General features: G+C 36.0%; 1 protein-coding gene across 1 annotated transcript in view; it reads left to right on the forward strand.

Moving 5' to 3' along the window:
* Positions 1–14,833, forward strand: part of LOC138305035 (pleckstrin-like) — a 30,244-nt gene extending 15,411 nt beyond the window's left edge. Inside the window, exons 7-10 of the mRNA XM_069245445.1 lie at positions 764–913; positions 5,092–5,181; positions 13,795–13,870; positions 14,330–14,833. Coding sequence (XP_069101546.1) covers positions 764–913; positions 5,092–5,181; positions 13,795–13,870; positions 14,330–14,493 — 480 coding nt within the window. The 3' untranslated portion in view covers positions 14,494–14,833. The remainder of the gene's footprint in view (positions 1–763; positions 914–5,091; positions 5,182–13,794; positions 13,871–14,329) is intronic.
* Positions 14,834–22,441: the final 7,608 nt, after the last annotated feature.

Below are 22,441 nucleotides of genomic sequence, written 5' to 3' on the forward strand. Positions count from 1 at the left end.
CCTTTCCATAACAAACAGACATTCACACACCACAATACATTGTACACATGGGAGGAAATCCTTACATGACCCTGGCTGTTTAAAGGATGTTAAACTAATAAGCCAAAGCTTTTGAAGCTTGGGTTGGTAGGTAAGAAAATAATTCTATAAATTATATAATGAGATGTTATAAAAATAACAACTTTGAGATATTTACAGTCAGATGTCTATGAATCAAACTCTAATAAATCAAATTTCCAGCTATATCAAACTTTTTGCTAGGTCTCAAATTTCTTCACTATATAACATTACTAACCTACCCGTATATGAATCAACTTCTTATGAATTGAAGTGTTCAATGCAGTAAAAAATCACCTGCACAGATCAGTAATAGGTGTTCGCAGCATGCTGTCACACCTGTCTCACTACGGCCCTTTACTGTACAATAGTGATTATGACAGTTTGTGTTGCTTTGCTTTAGGTTGCTAAGTTAGTTAATGACCAGATGGTACCGGGTACATTGTTTTTACAAGCCTTTTTTACACTTAAGATACTATTAGTCAACATTGATGTTCTACATCACCATTGCTAGTGGTGGGTAGAACTTGTGGAATGGTAAACTAGTGAGCCACAGAATCAGTGATGGCTTTACTCATACTCAAACTATCACATTTCTAATGTTGACATAAATACCAGAGTAAATCATTCATTCTAAGCGAGATTATTAAACTATATTTGCATATGTTGTTGGCTAAATAAATGAGACATATGATGTTTTCTACAGACTTCCTTGAACTTGGGTGGCAAGAGAAACAGCTTTTACGACAGTACAGACAGCGACTCAGAGTCTTCAGACGAAGAGGATGAGAATATCAACATTGATGTCAAGCTCAGGAAGGGCAAAATTATCAGGGAACGATTCTTATTGAAAAGGGTATAAACACTAGTATTTGATATTAGTTACGAGTGAATGTTTGCTTCACTTGAAATTCTGGGATGTCTGTTATATAAATGATATCACAATAACCAATAGTGTACAAATGAATACAGAGCATTTATGAGTTAAAGATGCTCCACCGCCGACAGAGCATAAATGATATTCATCATTTGAACAATTATTGGTGTTTAATCGTGTGTGTAGATGTCTAATTAACACAAAAAATGATATAAAATAATTTATTTTGCCTTTTGTGCATGGGCAATCAGTACTTCATTCCATATAGGATATAGCGCCATGGAATTTTTTCGGGATGCATTAAATTATTTTTCATATTTTTAACTTGAAGTCAAATTACTGTCGACGCGGGATTACTTCAAAAGGCACGGCTGCATTACTTCCTCGATATGTGGATGAACTAGTTACCTGTGCATCTATACACACGAGTGTGGTTAATTTATTAGCTCACCTGGTCCAAAGGACCGAGGTGAGCTTATGGGATACCGCAGCGTCCATCGTCCGTCGTCCGGTGTCCGCCAACAATCGACTTCTTCTCCATAACCGCTGGTTGGATTTCAACAAAATTTGGCTGGTAGCATCCTTATGGGCTACTAACTGAAAATTGTACAAATGATGGGGCTCTGAAACTAAGCATGAGATAGCACTCATAATGCATTGGTTGTACCGTTATAGGGTGGGGATTCAAAATTGTACAAATGATGGGGCTGACACCCGGGGGGCCTAAAGGGCGGGGTCAAAAGGGGTCAATTTGGCTATTTCCATATAAATGACTTCTTCTCTGAAACTAAGCATGGTATAGCACCCATAATGCAATGGTAGCATCCTTATAGGGTGGGGATTCAAAATTGTGCAAATGATAGGGCTGACCCCCCGGGGGCTTGAGGGGCGGGGTCAAAAGGGGTCAATTTGGCTTTTTCCATATAAATGACTTCTTCTCTGCAACTAAGCGTGGTATAGCACCCATAATGCAATGGTAGCATCCTTATAGGGTGGGGATTCCAAATTGTGCAAATGATGGGGCTGACCCCCCGGGGGCCTGAGGGGCGGGGTCGGGGTCAATTTGGCTATTTCCATATAAACGACTTCTTCTCTGAAACTAAGCATGGTATAGCACCCATAATACAATGGTTGCATCCTTATAGTGTTGGGATTCAAAATTGTGCAAATGATAGGGCTGACCCCCCGGGGGCCTGAGGGGCGGGGTCAAAAGGGGTCAATTTGGCTATTTCCATATAAATGACTTCTTCTCTGCAACTAAGCATGGTATAGCACCCATAATGCAATGGTAGCATCCTTATAGGATGGGGATTCCAAATTGTGCAAATGATAGGGCTGACCCCCGGGGGCCTGAGGGGCGGGGTCAAAAGTGGTCAATTTCCATATAAATGACTTTTTCTCTGCAACTTAACATGGGATTACGCTCATAATGTAATGGTTACATCCTTATAGGGTTTGGATTCAAAATTTTGCAAATGATGGGGCTGACCCCCTGGGGGCCGTGGGGCCAAAAGGGGTTAATTTAGCTACTTCCATATAAACGACTTCTTCTCTGCAACTAAGAATGGAAGAGCACTTATAATGCAATGGTAGCATCCTTATAGGGTTGGGATTTGAAATTGTACAAATGATTGGGCTGACCCCAGGGGCCTTAGACGGCAATAGATGCGAGGTCAAAAAGGTCAATTAGGCTACTACTTTCATATAAATTACTTTGTCTCTGAACCTATGTATTGGATAGCATTTTTGTATGGTATCAATAGCATCATTGTATGGTTGTGATTCAAAATTAAACTTTGGGAGTCAATTTTGCTTATTTTTCTGATTGTCAGAGTCTTGTGATAATTACTAACAAAAAACCAGGTGAGCAATACAGGCCCTCTGGGCCTCTTGTTCTGGGAATGCAGCGCTTGGTTTCATTGGTTGACGCATTTCTATAAACACGCCCATTTCGTCAAAAAATAATTATAAGCTTCAGAAAAAACGTGCGTTCGAACTATCCGAATTGAAATCGTTATTAAAAATCAGTTTCAGTACCGATACATATCTGACATACGCGATGTAAAGCAGAAAATTTGTAGGAAAAGCACACATTTTGCTGATTTACCTGAAAGATGAATTCTCTATAATCGTGAGCATTTATTTGTAACAGAAGCCATGCGTGTAGTCAAAGCCCCAAAACAGCACCGTTGATCGAGGCCTAGAATCTACAACGACGTCCGTAATTATTTACCGGCAGTAAACCACAGAAAATCTAGTTAAGTATTAGTCCTTTGTTATATTTCGTAACTAAGCATGTGTTTTTAATTATAAATAGAGTCGGTTGCTTTTACAAAACTGCTGCTGAAAATGTTTACATTCTGTTCGTAAAATTAGGTCACAATCGAACTGTCAGATTGTCTACCCCCCGATCGCAGATTGTCTACGTCTACAGATACAGATTATGTTAATATATTTAAACTGATGAAAATTATGTATCGTTTACGTTTACATTGTTAAAATATTACCAACAAGTGGATTGTTTTGGCTGGAGCTGAATATCCAGCTTTCTCGCTGACATGACACCGCGTAACTGGCTTGCCCAAACCAGCGTACGGCACATGTTTACATGTAATAACAACTTGATCGGCTGACAAAAGAAAGACCAAATGTTGAATTTTAATGTCGATTTTAAGTGATATCTTTATCTAGATTGGGCCTAAGGAACATTGGCGATTTCTTCCACGTACATCAAGAACAAATATGTACGTTGTTGGGGTGCTGTTTTAATTTGTGCACAATATTTCAGCGCAAATAATTTTATTTATTACTTAAAATGTTCATTTTAATTCATTTTCTGTTGTAAAAGTCATTATACTGATCATTTATTCAGTCTTTAATTCAAAAATCTTTGTAGCAATAATCAAAATACCGTCATTTATGGGGATCCCATTGTGCCGATTTGCCGACAAAAATCTTACTTTTACTTTGATCATTTGACGTGTTCAAACTGTCATTTTTTTCCTAAAAAAATGTGTGTTTGAATTCTTCGTCGGTTCAAATCAACCGGGACATTACAATACAGTATATATGTAAAGTTAATTAAGATATCGAGTTGTTTGTTCTACACCGAAACTGAGAGGCCATGTACTACGCCGTCACATCTCGGTGATCTCTGAATTGAAGAGTTTTACGTGCTGTCAGTGTTGTTTATGGGGCGGGACGTATGAAGTCAGACTTGACCAATCGCCAAGCGCATGTTATACCATTCAATTTGTGCCTGTAGTGATCAAAGGAACTTCCTCCGTCTGTCTGGTTAGTACTTCACCTGTGCCTTTCGAAGTAATCCCGCATCGACAGTAAAAGCTCAAACTTTTCAGTAGTGGTAACGGTGTAAAGTAAGTAACTTTAAATTGTAACTCAAGAAATATTCTTAATCGTTTGCTGCTGTTTGTGATAGTGAAAAAAATACCATTTGTCAGCGATGGAGCGTCTTTAAAGGAAGGGTTCTCTTTTAGACACTTAAAACTTGGTTGATACGAACATGAAGTACTTTGCTGGTCCAGGTCGAATTTCCTCTTTATCTTTGTTTAAAAAATCTAGGACAATTTAAATTCAGAAAACTTGAAAAACTTTGATAATACAAAGTAGATGTTTTGGGACTTACGACAAAAAACATACTGAAGATGTTCGTATAACTGGAAGCGAAATTTATGTTGACCATTAGCTCACCTAAAATGGGATTTCTTTTTGATAATGCTGCCGTAGAATGGCACTTATAAAGCTGCTTCCAACTACATAAATATGTAGAGAAGTGTTAAATGTTTAGCTCGGATAACTCAAAGTTTTCTAGCGGTCCCTTTGAGTTTGTATTAACTGAAGTCCACTGTACATCCATTTCATTTTCAAGATCCATTCATTTGTATAATTTGAAATATCATTTAAAATTAAGCAATGAACATGAACATTCATTTTTGCACAGAATGATTGCACTCAAAAAGGCTCCCAGCTTGAAAATATCTATTTTTTTCACCAACCTCTTTCTGTGAATTAGCCTTGTTACAATATGTTTTTACCTCTACCTGACATAATCTTTAACTAGATGAAAGCAATCATTTTACTGCGGATGCAGACATATGGATGCCAGACAATTTGTGATTCTAATTTATTTCCTACAGAGAAATATAGCCAAGGACTGGCGAGTGGTACGTGTTGTGTTGAGGGAGAAACCTAGTACCATCGAGTATGGACGAGCCATCCCACAGTCTGTGAGTTATCCCCCGTAGTAAACTTTGATGAAAGTACTTTGAATAAGTCTGTTTATATGAAAATATTCCATAAATCAAAGTATTGCCTGTCAAGAAATTTTTTGAGTCATGAAAAATTCTCTTCAAATTTTTAGCCCACCATCATCAGATGGTGGGCTATTCAAATCGCCTATCGTCCGTGGCCTGTGGCCCGTCCGTCAAGCCCCCCGTCCGTCCATCTGTCCGTTAATAAATTCTTATTATCGCTATTTCTCAAAAAGTGCTGAAGGGATCTTTCTCAAATTTCATATGTAGGTTCCCCTAGGGACCTTTTTGTGCATTTTGCATTTTGGGACCAATCTGTCAACAAGATGGCCGCCAGGCAGCCATCTTGGATTTTGATAGTTAAAGCTTGTTAACACTATTTCTCAGAAAGAGCTGAAGAGATATTTTTCAAATTTCATATGTAGGTTCCTCTAGGGCCCTAGTTATGCATATTGCATTTTGGGACCAATCGGTCAACAAGATGGCCGCCAGGCAGCCATCTTGGATTTTGATAGTTAGGGTTTGTTATCCCTATTTCTCAGAAAAATTTGATGGGATCATTCTCATATGTAGGTTTCCCAAGGGCCCTAGTTGTGCATTTTGCATTTTGAGACCAAAAGGGCAACAAGATGGCCACCAGGCAGCCATCTTGGATTCTGATTGTTAAAGTTTGTTATGGCTATTTCTCAGAAAGATCGGAAGGGAACATTCTCAAATTTCATATGTAGGTTCCCTTAGGGCCCTTGTTGTTGCTACGCTGCTTGAGGTGTAGCATTTAGAATCGGATGCAAATCACGCCATCTTGCAGGATAGCCATGTAGCAAGAACGCTTGAATCAGATGGATGTTCAGTGTGTGTCAAGCACTGCATGTTGAAATAATATTAAAACGAATTACGGAAACAGACTTTAATCTGTCCGGATTCGGACGCCATCTTCCTGATAAAGCATGGTCACATGTGCGCTTGCATTCGTTAATTAGATTTCTGTGTAGAACAAGCATTTGTGGTAAAAGAATTCTGAATAAGGATTTTTATCCCCTGCCCAACGAAGTTGGCGGGGGATATACAAATGGGTTCCGTCCGTCCATCCGTCCGTACGAATGGTTTCCGGAGCATAACTCTAAAACCAGTAGAGATATTTCCACGAAACTTCATACACAGATTGGTCTTATGGTAGTAGTGTCTTTTGCTATTTTTAGGTTTTCATTTTTTTGCATTTTTTCTGTAACCATGGAAACATTGCTGAAAATATCATATTTTTGTACCAGGTTCGTTTCCGGAGAATAACCCTAAAACCAGAAGAGATATTTCCACGAAACTTCATAGACACATTGCTCTTATGGTCTAGTAGTGCCTTTTGCTTTTTTAAGGTTTTCACTTTTTGTACTTTTTTCTGTAACCATGGAAACATTGCTGAAAATGGCAGATTTTTGTGTAAGAATCGTTTCCGGAGCACAACTCTAAAACCAGCAGAGATTTTTCCATGAAACTTCATAGACACATTGTTCTTATGGTCTAGTAGTGCCTTTTGCTATTTTTAGGTTTTCATTTTTTGCACTTTTTCCGTAACCATGGAAACATTGCTGAAAATATCATACTTTTGTACCAGGTTCGTTTCCGTAGCATAACTCTAAAACCAGCAGAGATATTTCCAAGAAACTTCATAGACACATTGTTCTTATGGTCTAGTAGTGCCTTTTGCTATTTTTTAGGTAATCACTTTTTGTGCTTTTTCCTGTAACCATGGAAACATTGCTGAAAATATCATATTTTTGTAGCAGGTTCATTTCCGGAGCATAACTCTAAAACCAGCAGAGATATTTCCACGAAACTTCATAGACACATTCTTTTTATGGTCTAGTAGTACCTTTTGCTATTTTTAGGTTTTCAGTTTTTGCACTTTTTCCGTTACCATGGAAACATTGCTGAAAATATCATGGTAAATGGTAAATGTTACTTTGCAAAACTCCACCCATCTTTGTGTATATAGTCTTAATATAAAGGCTGTATACCTGAGTGTATATAGTCTTAATATAAAGGCTGTATACCTGATTCAACAATTGCAGCCCCGCTCTACTTGAATTATACTCCATTTTTCTTTAGCTCAACTTCCTTTTTCCTGTTCTTTTTTCATACACATAAGTCTCCACAATCAAACTTACTTCAGCTTTGATATCTCCATTGGCGGGGGATCTGAATGACTATGTCCTTGTTCTAGAAATTAATCGGGCATTTTAATTAAATCTGGTTCAATTTACAGATGGAACAAATATATCTGTAGTAGTATACCATGTTCGAGACATTACTTTTATATTTCTTACTTAATTTAGATCACCATCGTGTAACATTAATAATCAGACATATTATTAACGGGACATGGAACATACAAAAATGCAGGATGACAGTACATACTAAAATCAGAAATGAAAACAGACCATAGAAAAACATAGATCTAGAAACATATTAGATTAAGTTCAATATTTCCTTTGCCTTTTCTCTGAGCTTAGTAATCTCTGCATAAAACCCTTTTTAATTTGTTGGGAGCAAAAGTATTATTAAAACTGTTCGTCTGTACTAGACCTGGCTACCTTGCACTAACACAAGCTCACAAATTATAAAATGGCTTTCAACAGAACAATTAAAATTGCTAAACAGTATCATCATATCATTGTTTAATTTCCAAATGGTTAAGCTTCCGCATTGCCCACCTAGCTTTTTGGGAAGCTAATACAGTCAGTTTGTTACTGCTATTTCTTAGAAAGAACTGAATGGGATCCCTCTCAAAATTCACATGTAGGTTCCCCTAGGGCCCTTATTTTGTGCATATTGTATTTTTGGACTGATCGGTCAACAAGATGGCTGCCTGTCATTATTGAAGTTTATTAGTGTTATATATCTCAGAAAGCACTGAAAGGATCTTTCTCAAATTTCATATGTAGTAATATGTAGCCGGTAGTAAAAATTTGGTGGGCGCCAAGATCCCTCTGGGATCTCTTGTCTTTAGTGTCGTGTCGGTCTAACCCTTGACAGAGATGTACTCGCTGCGCAACTTGCGCAATACCTATTGCATACTGGGTTACAATATAATGATAGACGCGAGTTGATTGGTTGGTGGGCGTGGCTTATATCGTGTGATATGTGTGACCCACATGTGATAGATCTATCCTGAACTCATCGGGTATTACTGTATTCATAGAACTGCAGGGTGTGTCCATACTTTCTACTATCTGCAGTTTTTACAACAGACGTTACTTCAAAGAAGTGCAATTGTTGTGGAATGAAGTTCATAGCTATGGCAATAAATGCAATAATACGGTTTTCATGAGCTGCTGTCCATGTTTCAGCCGGCCCAGCATAGACTGGATAACTTTTGCGTCATGGCTAGCATTATTCACGGTAGAAAATGCAGGTCACAAACGTTACTTAGAGAACAATGTAACGGCTGCCGTGAGGCACACCGTACGGTATGTTTACCTCTGATTTCTTACAGAATGTGCCCTTTTTATTCAAACATTTAAGATAAACATCGTACGCTCGTAGATCTTACATTGTTATCGTTAGGCCTAGGACTTCTACGTAGAAATGCAGCAAATCGCCCGTAGAAATGCAGCAAATTGCCTCTAAATTCTAAAATGGCCGATGGAACCGTTTGCGCGGTATGAACATTCCTCTTCAATAATGCGTCATTTTTCATGACTATTTATCCTATAAACAGTAAGATTTTGTCGGTAATTTTCCTTTGGTTCCGATGAACAGGTGACGGGGTCAAATGTCCCCGTGCAGTCACATTCTTTATAATCTTGTGACAACCTCCTCTCGTAACATCAGTTTTATTAGCTCACTTACCCGAAGCGCAAGTGAGCTTATGCTATGGTGCAGCGTCCGTCGTCCGGCCGTCCGGCGTCAACTTTTCCATTTAAACAACTTCTTCTCCAAAACTTGGAGACCTAGAGTCCTGAAATTTGAGTTATAGCATGCTGGGATGAAGGGCTACCAAGTTTGTTCAAATGAATGACCTTGACCTTCATTCAAGGTCACAGGGGTCAAATAGGTGAAAATCTTTAACAGACTTCTTCTAAATAACCAAGAGGCCTAGAGACCTGAAATTGGGCCTGTGACATGCTGGGATGAAGGGCTACCAAGTTTGTTCAAATGAATGACCTTGACCTTCATTCAAGGTCACAGGGGTCAAATAGGCTGAAATATCTTGTTAAGACTTCTGCTTCAGGCTGAAATATCTTGTTAAGACTTCTGCTTCATAACCAAGAGGCCTAGAGACCCGATATTTGGCATGTAACATGCTGGGATGAAGGGCTACCAAGTTTGTTCCAATGAATGACCTTGACCTTCATTCAAGGTCACTGGGGTCAAATACACTAAAATCTTCAAACGACTTCCTTTTTAATAACCAAGAGGCATAGGAACCTGATATTGGGCCTGTGGCATGCTGGGATAGAGGGCTACCAAGTTTGTTCAAATAAATGACCTTGACCTTCATTCAAGGTCACAGGGGTCAAAAAGGCTAAAATCTTTTAACGACTTCTTCTTAATAACCAAACAGCCTAGGGACCTGATATTGGGCCTGTGGCATGCTGGGATCAAGGGCTACCAAGTTTGTTCAAATGAATGACCTTGACCTTCATTCAAGGTCACAGGGGTCAAAAAGGCTTAAATCTTTAAACAACTTCTTCTTAATAACCAAGAGGCATAGGGACCTGATATTGGGCCTGAGGCATGCTTGGATCAAGGGCTACCAAGTTTGTTCAAATGAATGACCTTGACCTTCATTCAAGTCACAGGGGTCAAATAGGCTAAAATCTTTAAAAGACTTCTTTTTAATAACCAAGAGGCCTAGGAACCTGATATTGGGCCTGTGGCATGCTGGGATCAAGGGCTACCAAGTTTGTTCAAATGAATGACCTTGACCTTCATTCAAGGTCACAGGAGTCAAATAGGCTAAAATCTTTAAACAACTTCTTTCTAATAACCAAGAGGCCTCTAATGTGCTTAGGGATGATATAAATTCTTATTTACTCTATTTGTTAAGTATGAACCATGTATAATTACCAGATTGCAGGTGAGCGATTCGGGCCCATTGGGCCCTTGTTTTTATTAATCTCATGAAAAGATAATCCTTTATATTGAAGATCAAGTATTTCATGACGAAGTTTAATTCACCGTCCGTCAGTACCCCGTAACCATAAGATCTTCCACACAAGTTTTTCTTATCGGATGCAGCCAAACTCCGTCCACTCGTTCTATCTCCTGACGTCGGGTAGGCTATGTAAACCCCGCCTCTCCAGATGATTGATAGACCACTCAAACTGTTGATACTATCTGTCGCTCAACATACCGAGGTATTGCATCATTTATTCTGTCAACGATTAGACTGACACGAGAGTAACCTGGATAAATATTTCTCCCATAGTTCACATGAATATTCCTTGGTTGCTAGGTTCACCGGGGGGTGTAAGACAGCTCACACGTGCTAGACAATAACGTAACGTCATCAATACAAGCGGTGTAGCCGTGGTGTGCATTGTCAATGACTCCATCAATTTTGACGCATAACGACGTTCTTGTGATCATGACCAGATGAAAAAGCTGGAAAGCAACGGGAATTTCATATTTTTCAAATAAGTATGTGTGATAGAAATAACAAAGACGTGGTTGATTACTACTTCTGTTGGTTCTTTATTACTCTCACAGGAGCGTGTCGTCTACATATGGTTATTTGAAGCGGGAACGAAACCCCTTTGACTAGTTGGTAACAATTAGTCGGAAGTGTCGTGGAGTAAGGAGTCCCTGTGTCTCGGAGTAACCTCGAAAGGCTAGTTCAGCTCCGCAAATGAAATGTCTAACGTCGCGCTCCCCCTTGCACACTACTTATATACCCACTCACAGACACACCCCTACATGTATACTCCTGCATGCAGGCACAAACATACCCGTACACAAACCGTACAAACAGGCTAAACAAGCTAAGACTGACAGGACACCTGGACACACATGGACTTACTATAAATAGGCACACAGGTAAACAGGACACACTCCCTGTAAAGGGTAACGCAACAAATACACGACACAGACAAATGAACGTAGTACATTTGACCCTATGACATATGGGAGAAAAGGAATCAAATCGACAAGGATATCTCAATGGCCATCATTCGGCAAGAATCGCGTTCACGAGCCAAAATCTTACACTCGGTTTAACATATCCATGTCAACTTAATAGGTTTTGGTAAATAGACCCATGTAAGATTCTATTTATCTTACTTCACCTAAGTGCAGATTAATAGAATCTTCCATGGGTTTGTCAAGTGGACAGGGATATTTCAACCCGAGTGAAAGATTTTAGCTGGTCAACCGGAGGCTGCCATATTTTAAAAAAAAAACAGATTAGGAATTATTTTTATAGTGTTGGCAATTTATGGTGTCCTTGACAATATCTGCGATTGTATTGATGACATCATTTTCTCCCATACTTGACAGGGTTATCCTGCGGTTGCTAGGGAAAAGATAACTGTCTTTTACCAGGGTAGGGAAAAGACAGCTCACATGCCATAAACAGTGACGTCATCAATACATACGACGACCGTTTTCGTTAAAATATGGGAGAAAAAGAATCTTACATGGGCCTGTCAGGTGGACAGGGATATCTCAACCCTCATGAAAGATTTTGACTATCAACCCTCGGCAAGCCTCAGGTTGACCAGCCAAAATCTTTCACTCGGGTTGAGATATCCCTGTCCACATGACAGGTCCATGTAAGATTCTATTAGTCAAGCATGTGTGAGCTGTCTTTTTCCTAACGGAGTTATATTTTCCCTAGCAACGGCAGAGTAACCCTGTTAGGTATGGGAGAATAACATTCACTCGGGTTGAGAAATCCCTGTCCACTTACCAAACCCCATCATTGGAGACCCACGGGTGATCCACTACACTACGCTACACTTATCACCCTTGGGCAAACTCCTCGTAAAATCCTCGTAAGATATGCTAAGTCACATACTAGAATTGACCAACTAGAATACTTGATATATAGTCTGGAACTCTTCAGAATGAAGGCTGGTTTATTAGCTTGAAGATAAACAAAAAATGGCGGCACCCATAAAACCATGTGAGTTTTGTATAAAAACGATCAAGGACAAATCATACAGATCTCTATCTTCCAAAACTAGTCAAGAACAACATGGGGAAATATTTCGGTGTTTATCTATTGAGTCTGTGAACGGATATGTCTGTAACCAGTGTGTAAACCAACTGATCAAAATAAATAAGCTGAATGGAGACATCCAAACCAAAGTGCAAGTTCACACAGACCAGGCGTTATTACAATAACATTTACAAAGATATGGTCACAGAGACCCAGTAATATTACTTTGCCCTAATTAATACCTTATACCTAATAACATTAAGCCTATTAGTATAAAACACTCGTATAACAATACCTATTTCTGCCCTAATAAAGCATAATATTATTACTGAAAATACCTAATAAAGTCCTATACTGCTATGAACAAAGCTAACAACGCTTTTGTTCATAGTTTATTTACCTTGCCCATACACACACGTGTAAACACTGCTCGTGCACTCACAGTATCCCAATCATTTGCCAGGTGCAAGTGTTGCTGTATACTGTACTTAACGCTTACTCTGATTGGATGAAATCCCATCGCAAAACTGTACTGGAACCAATCAAATTCTTCATGCTTATAAATTACCTAAGAGGATTTTACAAGGAGTTTCCCCAAGTGTAGCGTAATGTAGTGCGATCACCCGTGGGTCTCAGATGATGAACAAACCCATGTGAGATTATATTTCTCCCATATTTACAAAAATCAGATTAGGGATTATTTTTATAATGTTGACAATTATTGGTGTCCTTGACAATAATCTCCAATTGCACTGATGACGTCATTGTCAAACGCGTGTGTTTTTCCTACCCCGGTAAAAGACAGAGTTATATTTTCCCTACAAACTCTGGGATAACCCTGTCAGTTATGGGAGAATAACATAATCATACATGGGTCTGTCAAGTGGACAGGGATATCAACCAGATTCTATAGCTGGATATCATGAGGCTTGCTACTGGTTGACTGGCCAAAATCTTACACAAGGATTGCGATATCCCTTTCCCACCTGACAGACCCATGTTTGATTATTTTTCTCCCATGCTTATTAAAATAACAATGCTATGATGGTAGTATTCAAGTATTGTCATCGCACTGTCATCATAGAAATGTCATTATGCATTGCAACTGATGATGCCGTTGACAATGTACACTGTGATTATGCTGCATCTAATGATGACATCATGTAATAGTATAGGATGTACAAGTTTTCTTACACACCCCTGTTTATAACCATAGGATTGCCCTTTGAAGTATTGAACAATTTATTTATCTACCAACAACATTGGCATATCTTATGCATCTCTAGCTATGTCTTGATTTAAAATATGGTGCTTCAAAATGGTTATATTTTGTTTGTTGAAATTTTACTATTTAAGGCATACATGTATCTTCATTATAATTATCTTTGTACATACCATGAATTATGACCTGAAACTATTTTTTTCTTCAGATAGGGCCAGTTTCAGTGTCCAAGTTTATTGACCTGGATAAATATGATGTCCAACTGTCCCGAAAAGACAGCTTTTGTAAGTATCTAAACTATTTAATATATATGCTAAAATTAAAAATCTTGAATCCTCGCTGACTTGAGATAATTAGTCTATACTGTATATCCTAATGGTACAAAACGAAAAATGTCCTTAAAACAATACAAAAATTTACATCTTGTCTAATTCATGTCTGATTTAAGAGCTGCTTCTCCTGCTCAAAAGTCAAGGTTAACCTTATTTTTGTGAAAATTGCTGTTCCTTTTTCTCAGGCTCTTACTATAATAGAAGCAAACTTTTATAACAATAATAAAATTGTGTTTTTGGTTTGAATACTCAAACATTTTTTTTATTTAGGTATAAATTTAAATCAAAATTTTGATAACAATATCCTCTTGTGAGACGTGCGTGTGTAATTCTTTGTACTTCTGAGAGGCAGTTGTATATCATTGTCCTTCTCCATGCATTGAAAAGAAACTTTTGAAAATTTTCTTGTAGCTTCTGCTGGTGCTGGAAAGGGAAAAGTGAAGAAGAAAATCTGTCTGAAGGACAAAACAGGCAAAGGTCGATGTCATATCTTCAAGGTCAAGGACGAAGATGAATGGTATGAATGGAATTCCGCCCTCCAGCAGCTCACTGGACAGAAACAAGTATCACTTTAGCTCTTTGGTCAAAATTGAATTAATTTTTCTTACACAGAATCTGATTGGTCTATTTCTGCTCTCAACTTTTAAAAAGAATTGCTGATTTGATCAGCTAGTTCCAATTGTTATTCCGTAACTGGATGGTCAGGTATTTCTATACATGTTTAGAAGATAGGCAGTGTGGTGGTTAAGTAGTTATTATTGTTCATCTGTGATGAACTTTGAACCTGGATGGTTATTAATTTTGACCACTGGTGTGGCAGCTGATTGATCAATGATGTTTAATACACACATACTGTGTGGAGCAATTTGATTTTGTGATTTATTTGGTGCAATTTGTCTGTGATGTAAACAAAATGATAACAAGTATATTTGATTAGGTATGGAATCCATACAAGCAGATGCTGTAGATATTTTCACTCCATGGCTTCTAGTAAGTGATCAGTGATTGTTGATTAATTTGGGGCCATGGATAAGAGATTTGAAGTCATGAATTGATAATCTGATTACAAATTCGAGGCTGATGATATGTAATCAAATACCTTCAATACAAAGTCACAGATTGAAAAAGACCTTGTGTACTTTCTTGGGGTTTGTAAACTGATATTCCATATATAAAGTAAATAATAGTAAATTGCAAAGCCGGTAGTTGTGATGTAGCATAGTCTAATGGTGGATTTGTATTAAAATTTCTATCAAATAGATGGGAGGGGATGGGAACTTTAAAATACATTGTGAACCAGTTTTGTAATAGATAAAGATGTGTCTCCCAGAAAATGTTATAATGGGTTCTGAAATTTAGATTACAGTTCTGGTTCAGTCCAGTCCTGCTAAACTCAGATTCTCTGCTGTGTTCTGAATTCCATGACAAACATCAGTTCAGACTTCAGTCCTAGTGTTAAAGTACATTCGTTTCAGAGTTTTTGACCACTTTATAGGTCATACTGGCAGTTAGCTATCAAATAAGTTTTCACGTATTTTTACAGTCATTGGTCATTGTTTTGTAAATCAATTAGATCAACAATGTTGAATTTGAATGAAATTATATAAGGGGAGTTAACTCTTAGATAGATGTCAACAGTATGTTCACAAGAACAATTTCATGTACATCAAATAAAATTTTTACTGTCATTTTAAAATTTGGAATTTTTATTTTTAATTTACAAAGACATTTATATTCGCAGATCTAGTTTATATTGACATAATAACTTCATATTATATCTGCAGATCACTAGCACATTCTTTAGAAATATACGGTAAATATTCCTTGTACATTAATTAAGAGCAATTTAGAAAGGCCAGTATTTAGCATATACATGCATTTATAATAGTGCATTGTGGTCATTTATAATAAATCAGTTTCCTTTGACAAAACTATTAATTTCAATGTTTTAACCTAAGAAGATTCATGAGCAAACATTAAGTATCAAGATTTAGTTTTGTTCTATGGATTATTGTATTGTGAATGTAGATACATCATATTATCCTGCATATAATGAAACTGGAATATGCTTTACATTGCCCTTCTTGAGATGGACAGGCCCTTCAAACCTATAGGTTTTTTTTTTCTAATATCAATATAAAGACCCTGAATGTTGTAAATATTAACCCTTAATGTTGTAATTTTAGCATAAATATGGCACCAATTCAAATAATCATTTTAGTAGGAACACCATATGTTGAAAAAAAAATATTAGAAGCAGCTAATTTGTTACGAAATCATCAGTTCCCAATGTCACTTTAATGTTTGTTACTGTATCATATCACAAATAACAACAAAGTCATGTTATACTGACAAAATGATTTTTCCCCTACTGGCCGATGGAAACAGCATTGGGAAAAGGGAAATAATCATTCATTGTCTAGATACCTGCCACCAATTAAGTTTTGGGAGCATTTGGATTTGTTTTTCAATAATAACAGGCTTATTTGGTCATAATTAAGGAATTACAATAACTAACAAATATAATCCCAGTAGATGTTGGGTATTAAGTTTTCTATACATGTTAGCTTGAACAATGTCATAAGCTTAGGACTCCATTATTTGTTTGCCCAATTGATCTTCTTTTCTGTGTTTATTAGGTCATGAAGATTTTGAGTATTTATAACACATATCATGTAGCATGAATCAAAATTTAATTGTTGGTACTATTAAGTTTGTATTTTATTTGAGGGGTGTGGGGGGGGGGGGGGGTGTTAGTCATACTAGTTAACTCCCCTTTGATAGTATACCATTGCTAACTGACTTGCCAATGATCTGTCTTTGAAATTTATTCTAGCTTGAAATTTTATGACAATATAATGTGTTGAGATTTTTGTTGTTATTAATTTCCTAAAAGATCTTCCATAATAAAACTTGCATAATTAAATAAATAGTTTAATGGTGCCATATTTAATTTTTGTTCTAGATAATTAAACTTTTATTTCCTGATTTTGTTTTTTGTTAAGGCTATGAAATATTGTGTTTATTAATGGGAATAATTCACGTACCACATAATACCCGATAACGTTTGTGCAGGACTATTATATTGTTTCTATTGGTGTTGGAATTATGTCAAAAGATGATATCCGGAGCTAACCTCATTTCAGCAGGAATATTACAAATAGTTACTTTCCATTATCACGGGAGATACTAGTCCCGCACAAACATTATCGGGTATCACGTGGTACGTAAATTAGTCCCATTTGATTACGATGTAATATCTACATTTGTTTAGACAAAATGAGAATATTAGATTGACAGTGTGATACAAATTACAGTAAAACCTAGAAAAGCTGTTGTTGTAAACTGTTACAATATAGAAAGTTATCTTCAGTATTGATTCTATATGAACATAAGTATCCAACAGATTAACACTAAAACGTCGCAATTTAGTAATTCTGGGTAGGGGTACTGACAATTAGCAAACAAAGTTTATCAAATTATTGTAAACATGTCTTATCAATGAATTTTAAAAGTCTCATTTCGTCAATTATAAGTATTTGGAACTAACTTACCATCTGATCCAATAAATAAATTTTTGAATATTGTAGTCACAGGCTCTGGACTCCAGAGCACCTGTCTCAGACTGATGCGTTTGTCAACAGCCAGAGTGCACATTTTACATGTTATAATAGAAGTTTTATGATATACACAATCTTTCTAGAATGCTTTCCTTTCACAACTTTCAAATTACCTTTGACCCATCCTCAATACTCCAGGGTTTCATATCACTTATGATCTCTACACTCCAGGACTATCTCATAGTAAAAATGGAGGTAGCTCAGTGGAAAACAGCTGAACCAATCACAGGCTTGCAAAGATTTCCGTTGAAGACTACATAGAGAGCAACTCCCAACATCTAAGCCACACAGCCAACCACCGTTATACAGCTCTTACCTGTTCAGTTGTGTTGCCTTGAGTTTTACTATGAGATAGTCCAGGGATTTAGAGATCGTAAGTGATCAGAACCCCTGGAGTATCGAGGATGTCTTTAACCAAACTTGACAACTCGAAGCATTCACATATATATATCTCACTCACATTGCATGGACAAAGCACAGAAGGCTGTTAGTAAAAATAGTTATAGGGATTTCCCCACAATACGATTATGATAAAGATGTTGTACATTACATAATTACAATAGAACATGAATAATTTAATATTCTGGTGACATAGTTATAAATATACTGCCACAATCACTGCCAATATTATCACTTTCTATGTCATAGATCAACTCAATCAAAATTCATCATATATTTTTTCCTGCAAATGTTATTTTTTTGTAGTATTTATCCTTTTCAATATGAAGAGACATGCTGGTTTATAATAGAACTATTGTGAGATGGGCAATATATATGATGGATTGGCACTTAGTTGAGTTATCTCCCCTATGCCAGGTAGCTTTAATAAAACTATTTTAAAAGTACTTCACCATTGTGTCAATTTTGAAAAGAAAAGAAAAAATTTGATTTTTCTTGAAATATGCAAAATAGATAACAAACAGTTCTACTTGTATGTTGTGTATTTACCAATGTGAATTATAATGATCAATTGATCTAATTGTTCATCAAATACATTTTATTTTTTTACTGAAAAACATTTATTCTATCTTTGGATCTGAACTTACTGATTCTACTCTTTCCTTTCCCGAATGTCATCCATAGCTATGTGACATACAAGAATGTTGTATATCTCTGTTTTTGAAAACAAAATATTTTAATTACAGATACAAAGATTTAAAAAATCAATGTTGCTTTCAATAGATTTCTTCAATATAAGTACAGATACTTTGAAAAAAAACCCATATTGATAAGGGATGAAGTGTTTACTATTAGGTAGACTAAAATTCCAATGTCTACTCAAATGATTGAGCCTAAAATGTGTTTGTTATGATGCTTAGTGGTAATCAAGAACCTAGAGTATGATAGGTTATTTCAGTGTATTACAAACAAATGTAGTGAAAAACAAGTGATCAGGTTTTGTCAAAATGGCCTGAAATCAGAATAATAGTTAAATCATCATAAACCATAAGGCAAGTGATTTCCCTGTGGAATGTACCCTATTATGTTGTGTTTCAGAATTGTCTGTGTACATGATGCAGGTCATATGGACCTTTTTCAAATACATTTTAGAGGGTTAACTCTTTATATCCATGTATGTATAAGGTTTTAAAGAGTGCATATGTCAGAAATGTGTCTTTCAATAATTTGATACTATTACATAATATAACCTGAAAGTCAAATTACACTCAAAATGCATTAAATGATACATTACCTTTTCTTAGTCCATACATAAATCAAAAATGTATTTATCTATATTCTTTAGAATGTAAATCTATAATCTGTTTTATTTACTGGGCTTTTGATCTTCAATGTATATGGTTTAGTTTTCTGGAATATCAATTAAATCACATATCTATACTAGACTCATTATCTCGATTCATCAGAGTTACTTCCCTTTGTCCATACTGACGGAGACAATCTAAGGGAAGTAACTCTGGTGGAAGACTGAAAGAGTGTAACTCTGGTGGAATACACTGAAAGAGTGAAACTAAGGGAAATAACTCTGGTGTATCAGAATGCAGACTTTTTATCTTGAATTAATTAATCTATTAATCACTGACCTTTAATAAACAGAAACAGATAGTGATGGTTACTCATTCATGCCATATGTACAGACAAACCACAGGGCCATGCATGTATAGTTTCTATATGAAAAAATAGCCAAAAATACATATAAAATTAAGAAATACATATAAAATAATTTTATATGTATTTCTGGCTATTTTTCATATAGAAACTATACATGGCCCTGTGGACAAACTGTGTTATTTGATCTGATGTAATTCAGCTGTTAGATTTAAATATGTCGTTCATGTACGCTTACATATTGTTACTGTTACCATGGTCCCGTCAACTTTGAATTTTCATTAACAAGGTGTTGTGACTGTATAACTTTATATATAAATCATAATAACTTTGTTTTCAACAGAGTATTATAGGTATATTATAGGATTTAGATGGGACATATTACATGTATGTACAGTCACCAGAAAGCCAAGTCAATATATGGATTCCTTTCGATCATGAGCTGACTATATATTACATAATGTCAAATAAATTATAAAGACTTGCGCAGGTTATTCCTTCCAAGTACGATATCTAGGCTTGGTAATGTATATTGGTTCCTTTTTGTCCTATATACACTTAAATCACAGGGTTTTGGCACAGTTTTTCTACCCACAGTCAATATTTACATGTATTGAATATTGATATATTGTATATAAGATGTTAGTATGAAATTTGTGCCTAGTCCCTGTGATTTATATAAACTGCATAAACTATGTGTTTCTATTTATTAATTCAAATCCATCCTATTGTACTCAAATGTATTGTTTATATATAGCACTAATTAAAAAACCCACGACGGCGGAGTCTTTTTTATTATATCCCTCATATGTACCATTAAATGGGCTATAATATGGATACTCATTGTAATACCTTTCTATATCACATTGTCCTATCAAAAGTGTTTTCTGTAATAAGAACTAACCAGTCACAGGCCCTTTGGACATTATTCACTATATATATAAAATATATGTAATGTACCGTATTTGACTCAGTAAATGTCCCCATCCTTGTAAGCACTATTCCTCCTTTTCAACGTCCCACGTTTGATTCACTTATACCTTGCATTTAGATCTTTATTCGATATAATGCTGACAGAAAATATGAATCCAAAATAGTTTCTTTTTACTTCTTTTTCAAATTGATTTGTGACTTACTTTGTGCAATGGTTTTGTCTAAATCTGGTCCCAATAAATGCCCCCTATTCCCTGAAATGAAGCGACCTTGTGCTTATTGGGTTAAATACTGGTTTACAGTTTCTACTCCAGAAACAGTTGGCTGATTATGCATTTAAACATATAAAATGGCATGTGTGTTAATTAATCAATTTAATTATAGGTACTATATGTAGTCACATGTAAATTATTTTGTATGTTTTTTTTTTCTGAATTAGTTTATTGCTTTTTGTAAAGTTATTTTTGTATTATCTTTCTTCGTATAACTGCTTTATTTCCCAGTGCAAGCTTATATTATAAAAGAGTATTGATATGAGTCATTCATGTTTTTAATATTTTTATTTTGCTTTGTTCAGCATTAAATAGAAGAAAATCCTATAATTTTAAATCAAAATATGAAGAATGACAATTGTGTACATTCCTTTCCCCTTTTATTATGTTCAGTTTGGTTTACTTTATAATTTATGTGTTTGATATATGGAACAATCATTTGTGACTTCAGTTTTTTAGTAATCGTGTGAAGAAAGTCTACCAGTCATTTCCCAGTTATTTTTTTTACAAGTCTTCCATTTCAATGTCAGCTGCTGCTGTTTTTTAACCAATGAAATTTGATTTGACACAACGCAGAGAGAGCTAGTAGGAAATGCTGTAACAGCCAGTTTTATTGGATAATGTAAAATCAGTGTTGATATGGGGATGTAGAAGTCAGATGTGCAATATCACTAACATGTAAGGTGAAGTGTTCCCTTACATTTAATCAGTGTTAAATATATGTAAAGTGAAACCTGGCAGATTACTGGTAATTGTCACAGCTATCAACTGACATCCCACAACTATTGCATTTAATTATGATAAAGCACAATGACATGCATTATATCTGCTCATCAATTACGGTAAATAGCAATTACTATGAGATTATTTTTAGCCGGTAGCGTTGCTATAAAGAGTGAATTTTTTGTTGAATGGTTGACAGGAATAGAATTAACAGAAATTGTGTCTGTCTCATTTATCCATGTGCAGACATTCATAGCTGACAGGAGATTAAGTATTGTTTTTCTCCCAATAATTGACTATCTCACCAAAAAAAAAAATCAGATTAGAAGCCCAAAAATGACTAAACATTACTGACAGTATCTTTGAGTCACAATTTGAATTTAGAATAGTTTCAAACTCACATTGGTCAGACATTTGAAGAAAAGTTTAAGCTGTAAATCTTGGGTCTTTTTAGGTATCCTTTGTCTAAGGATATATAATGAAGTCACATTTTAATGGGTTGGACACCAATAAAAAAAACTCCAGTAGAATATTTTTGAAGCTATTTCATTTTTTTCCCCTGTGGGGAACTCCATATATTTCATAATAAACTCTCCAAATGTTAGTTGTTGGATGTGCTATTTGTGTGTTGAGGGGTGTGAGGTGTCCTGATAGGCAAGGATCAAGGTCTAGTCGCTTTTTCATTCGCTTTGTCATGTTTTTCTGCTGCTGATTTGATCTTTTGTTTTGTTTTTGCTTCAGTCATAGAACTAAAAGGCAAAGAAAATTGATTTGGTTTGGAAGTCTCACTTTCAAAGAATTTGCTGTTGCTTTTCTGATGGCATCAGTGTTAACATTTTGTGTTATAGTCTACTTTTGAAAATAATAAACACACCCAATTGAAATGAAACTTTGTCAGGTAACACGTT

This window comes from Argopecten irradians, chromosome 12 (assembly GCF_041381155.1).
Source record: "Argopecten irradians isolate NY chromosome 12, Ai_NY, whole genome shotgun sequence".
Classification (NCBI taxonomy): domain Eukaryota; kingdom Metazoa; phylum Mollusca; class Bivalvia; order Pectinida; family Pectinidae; genus Argopecten; species Argopecten irradians.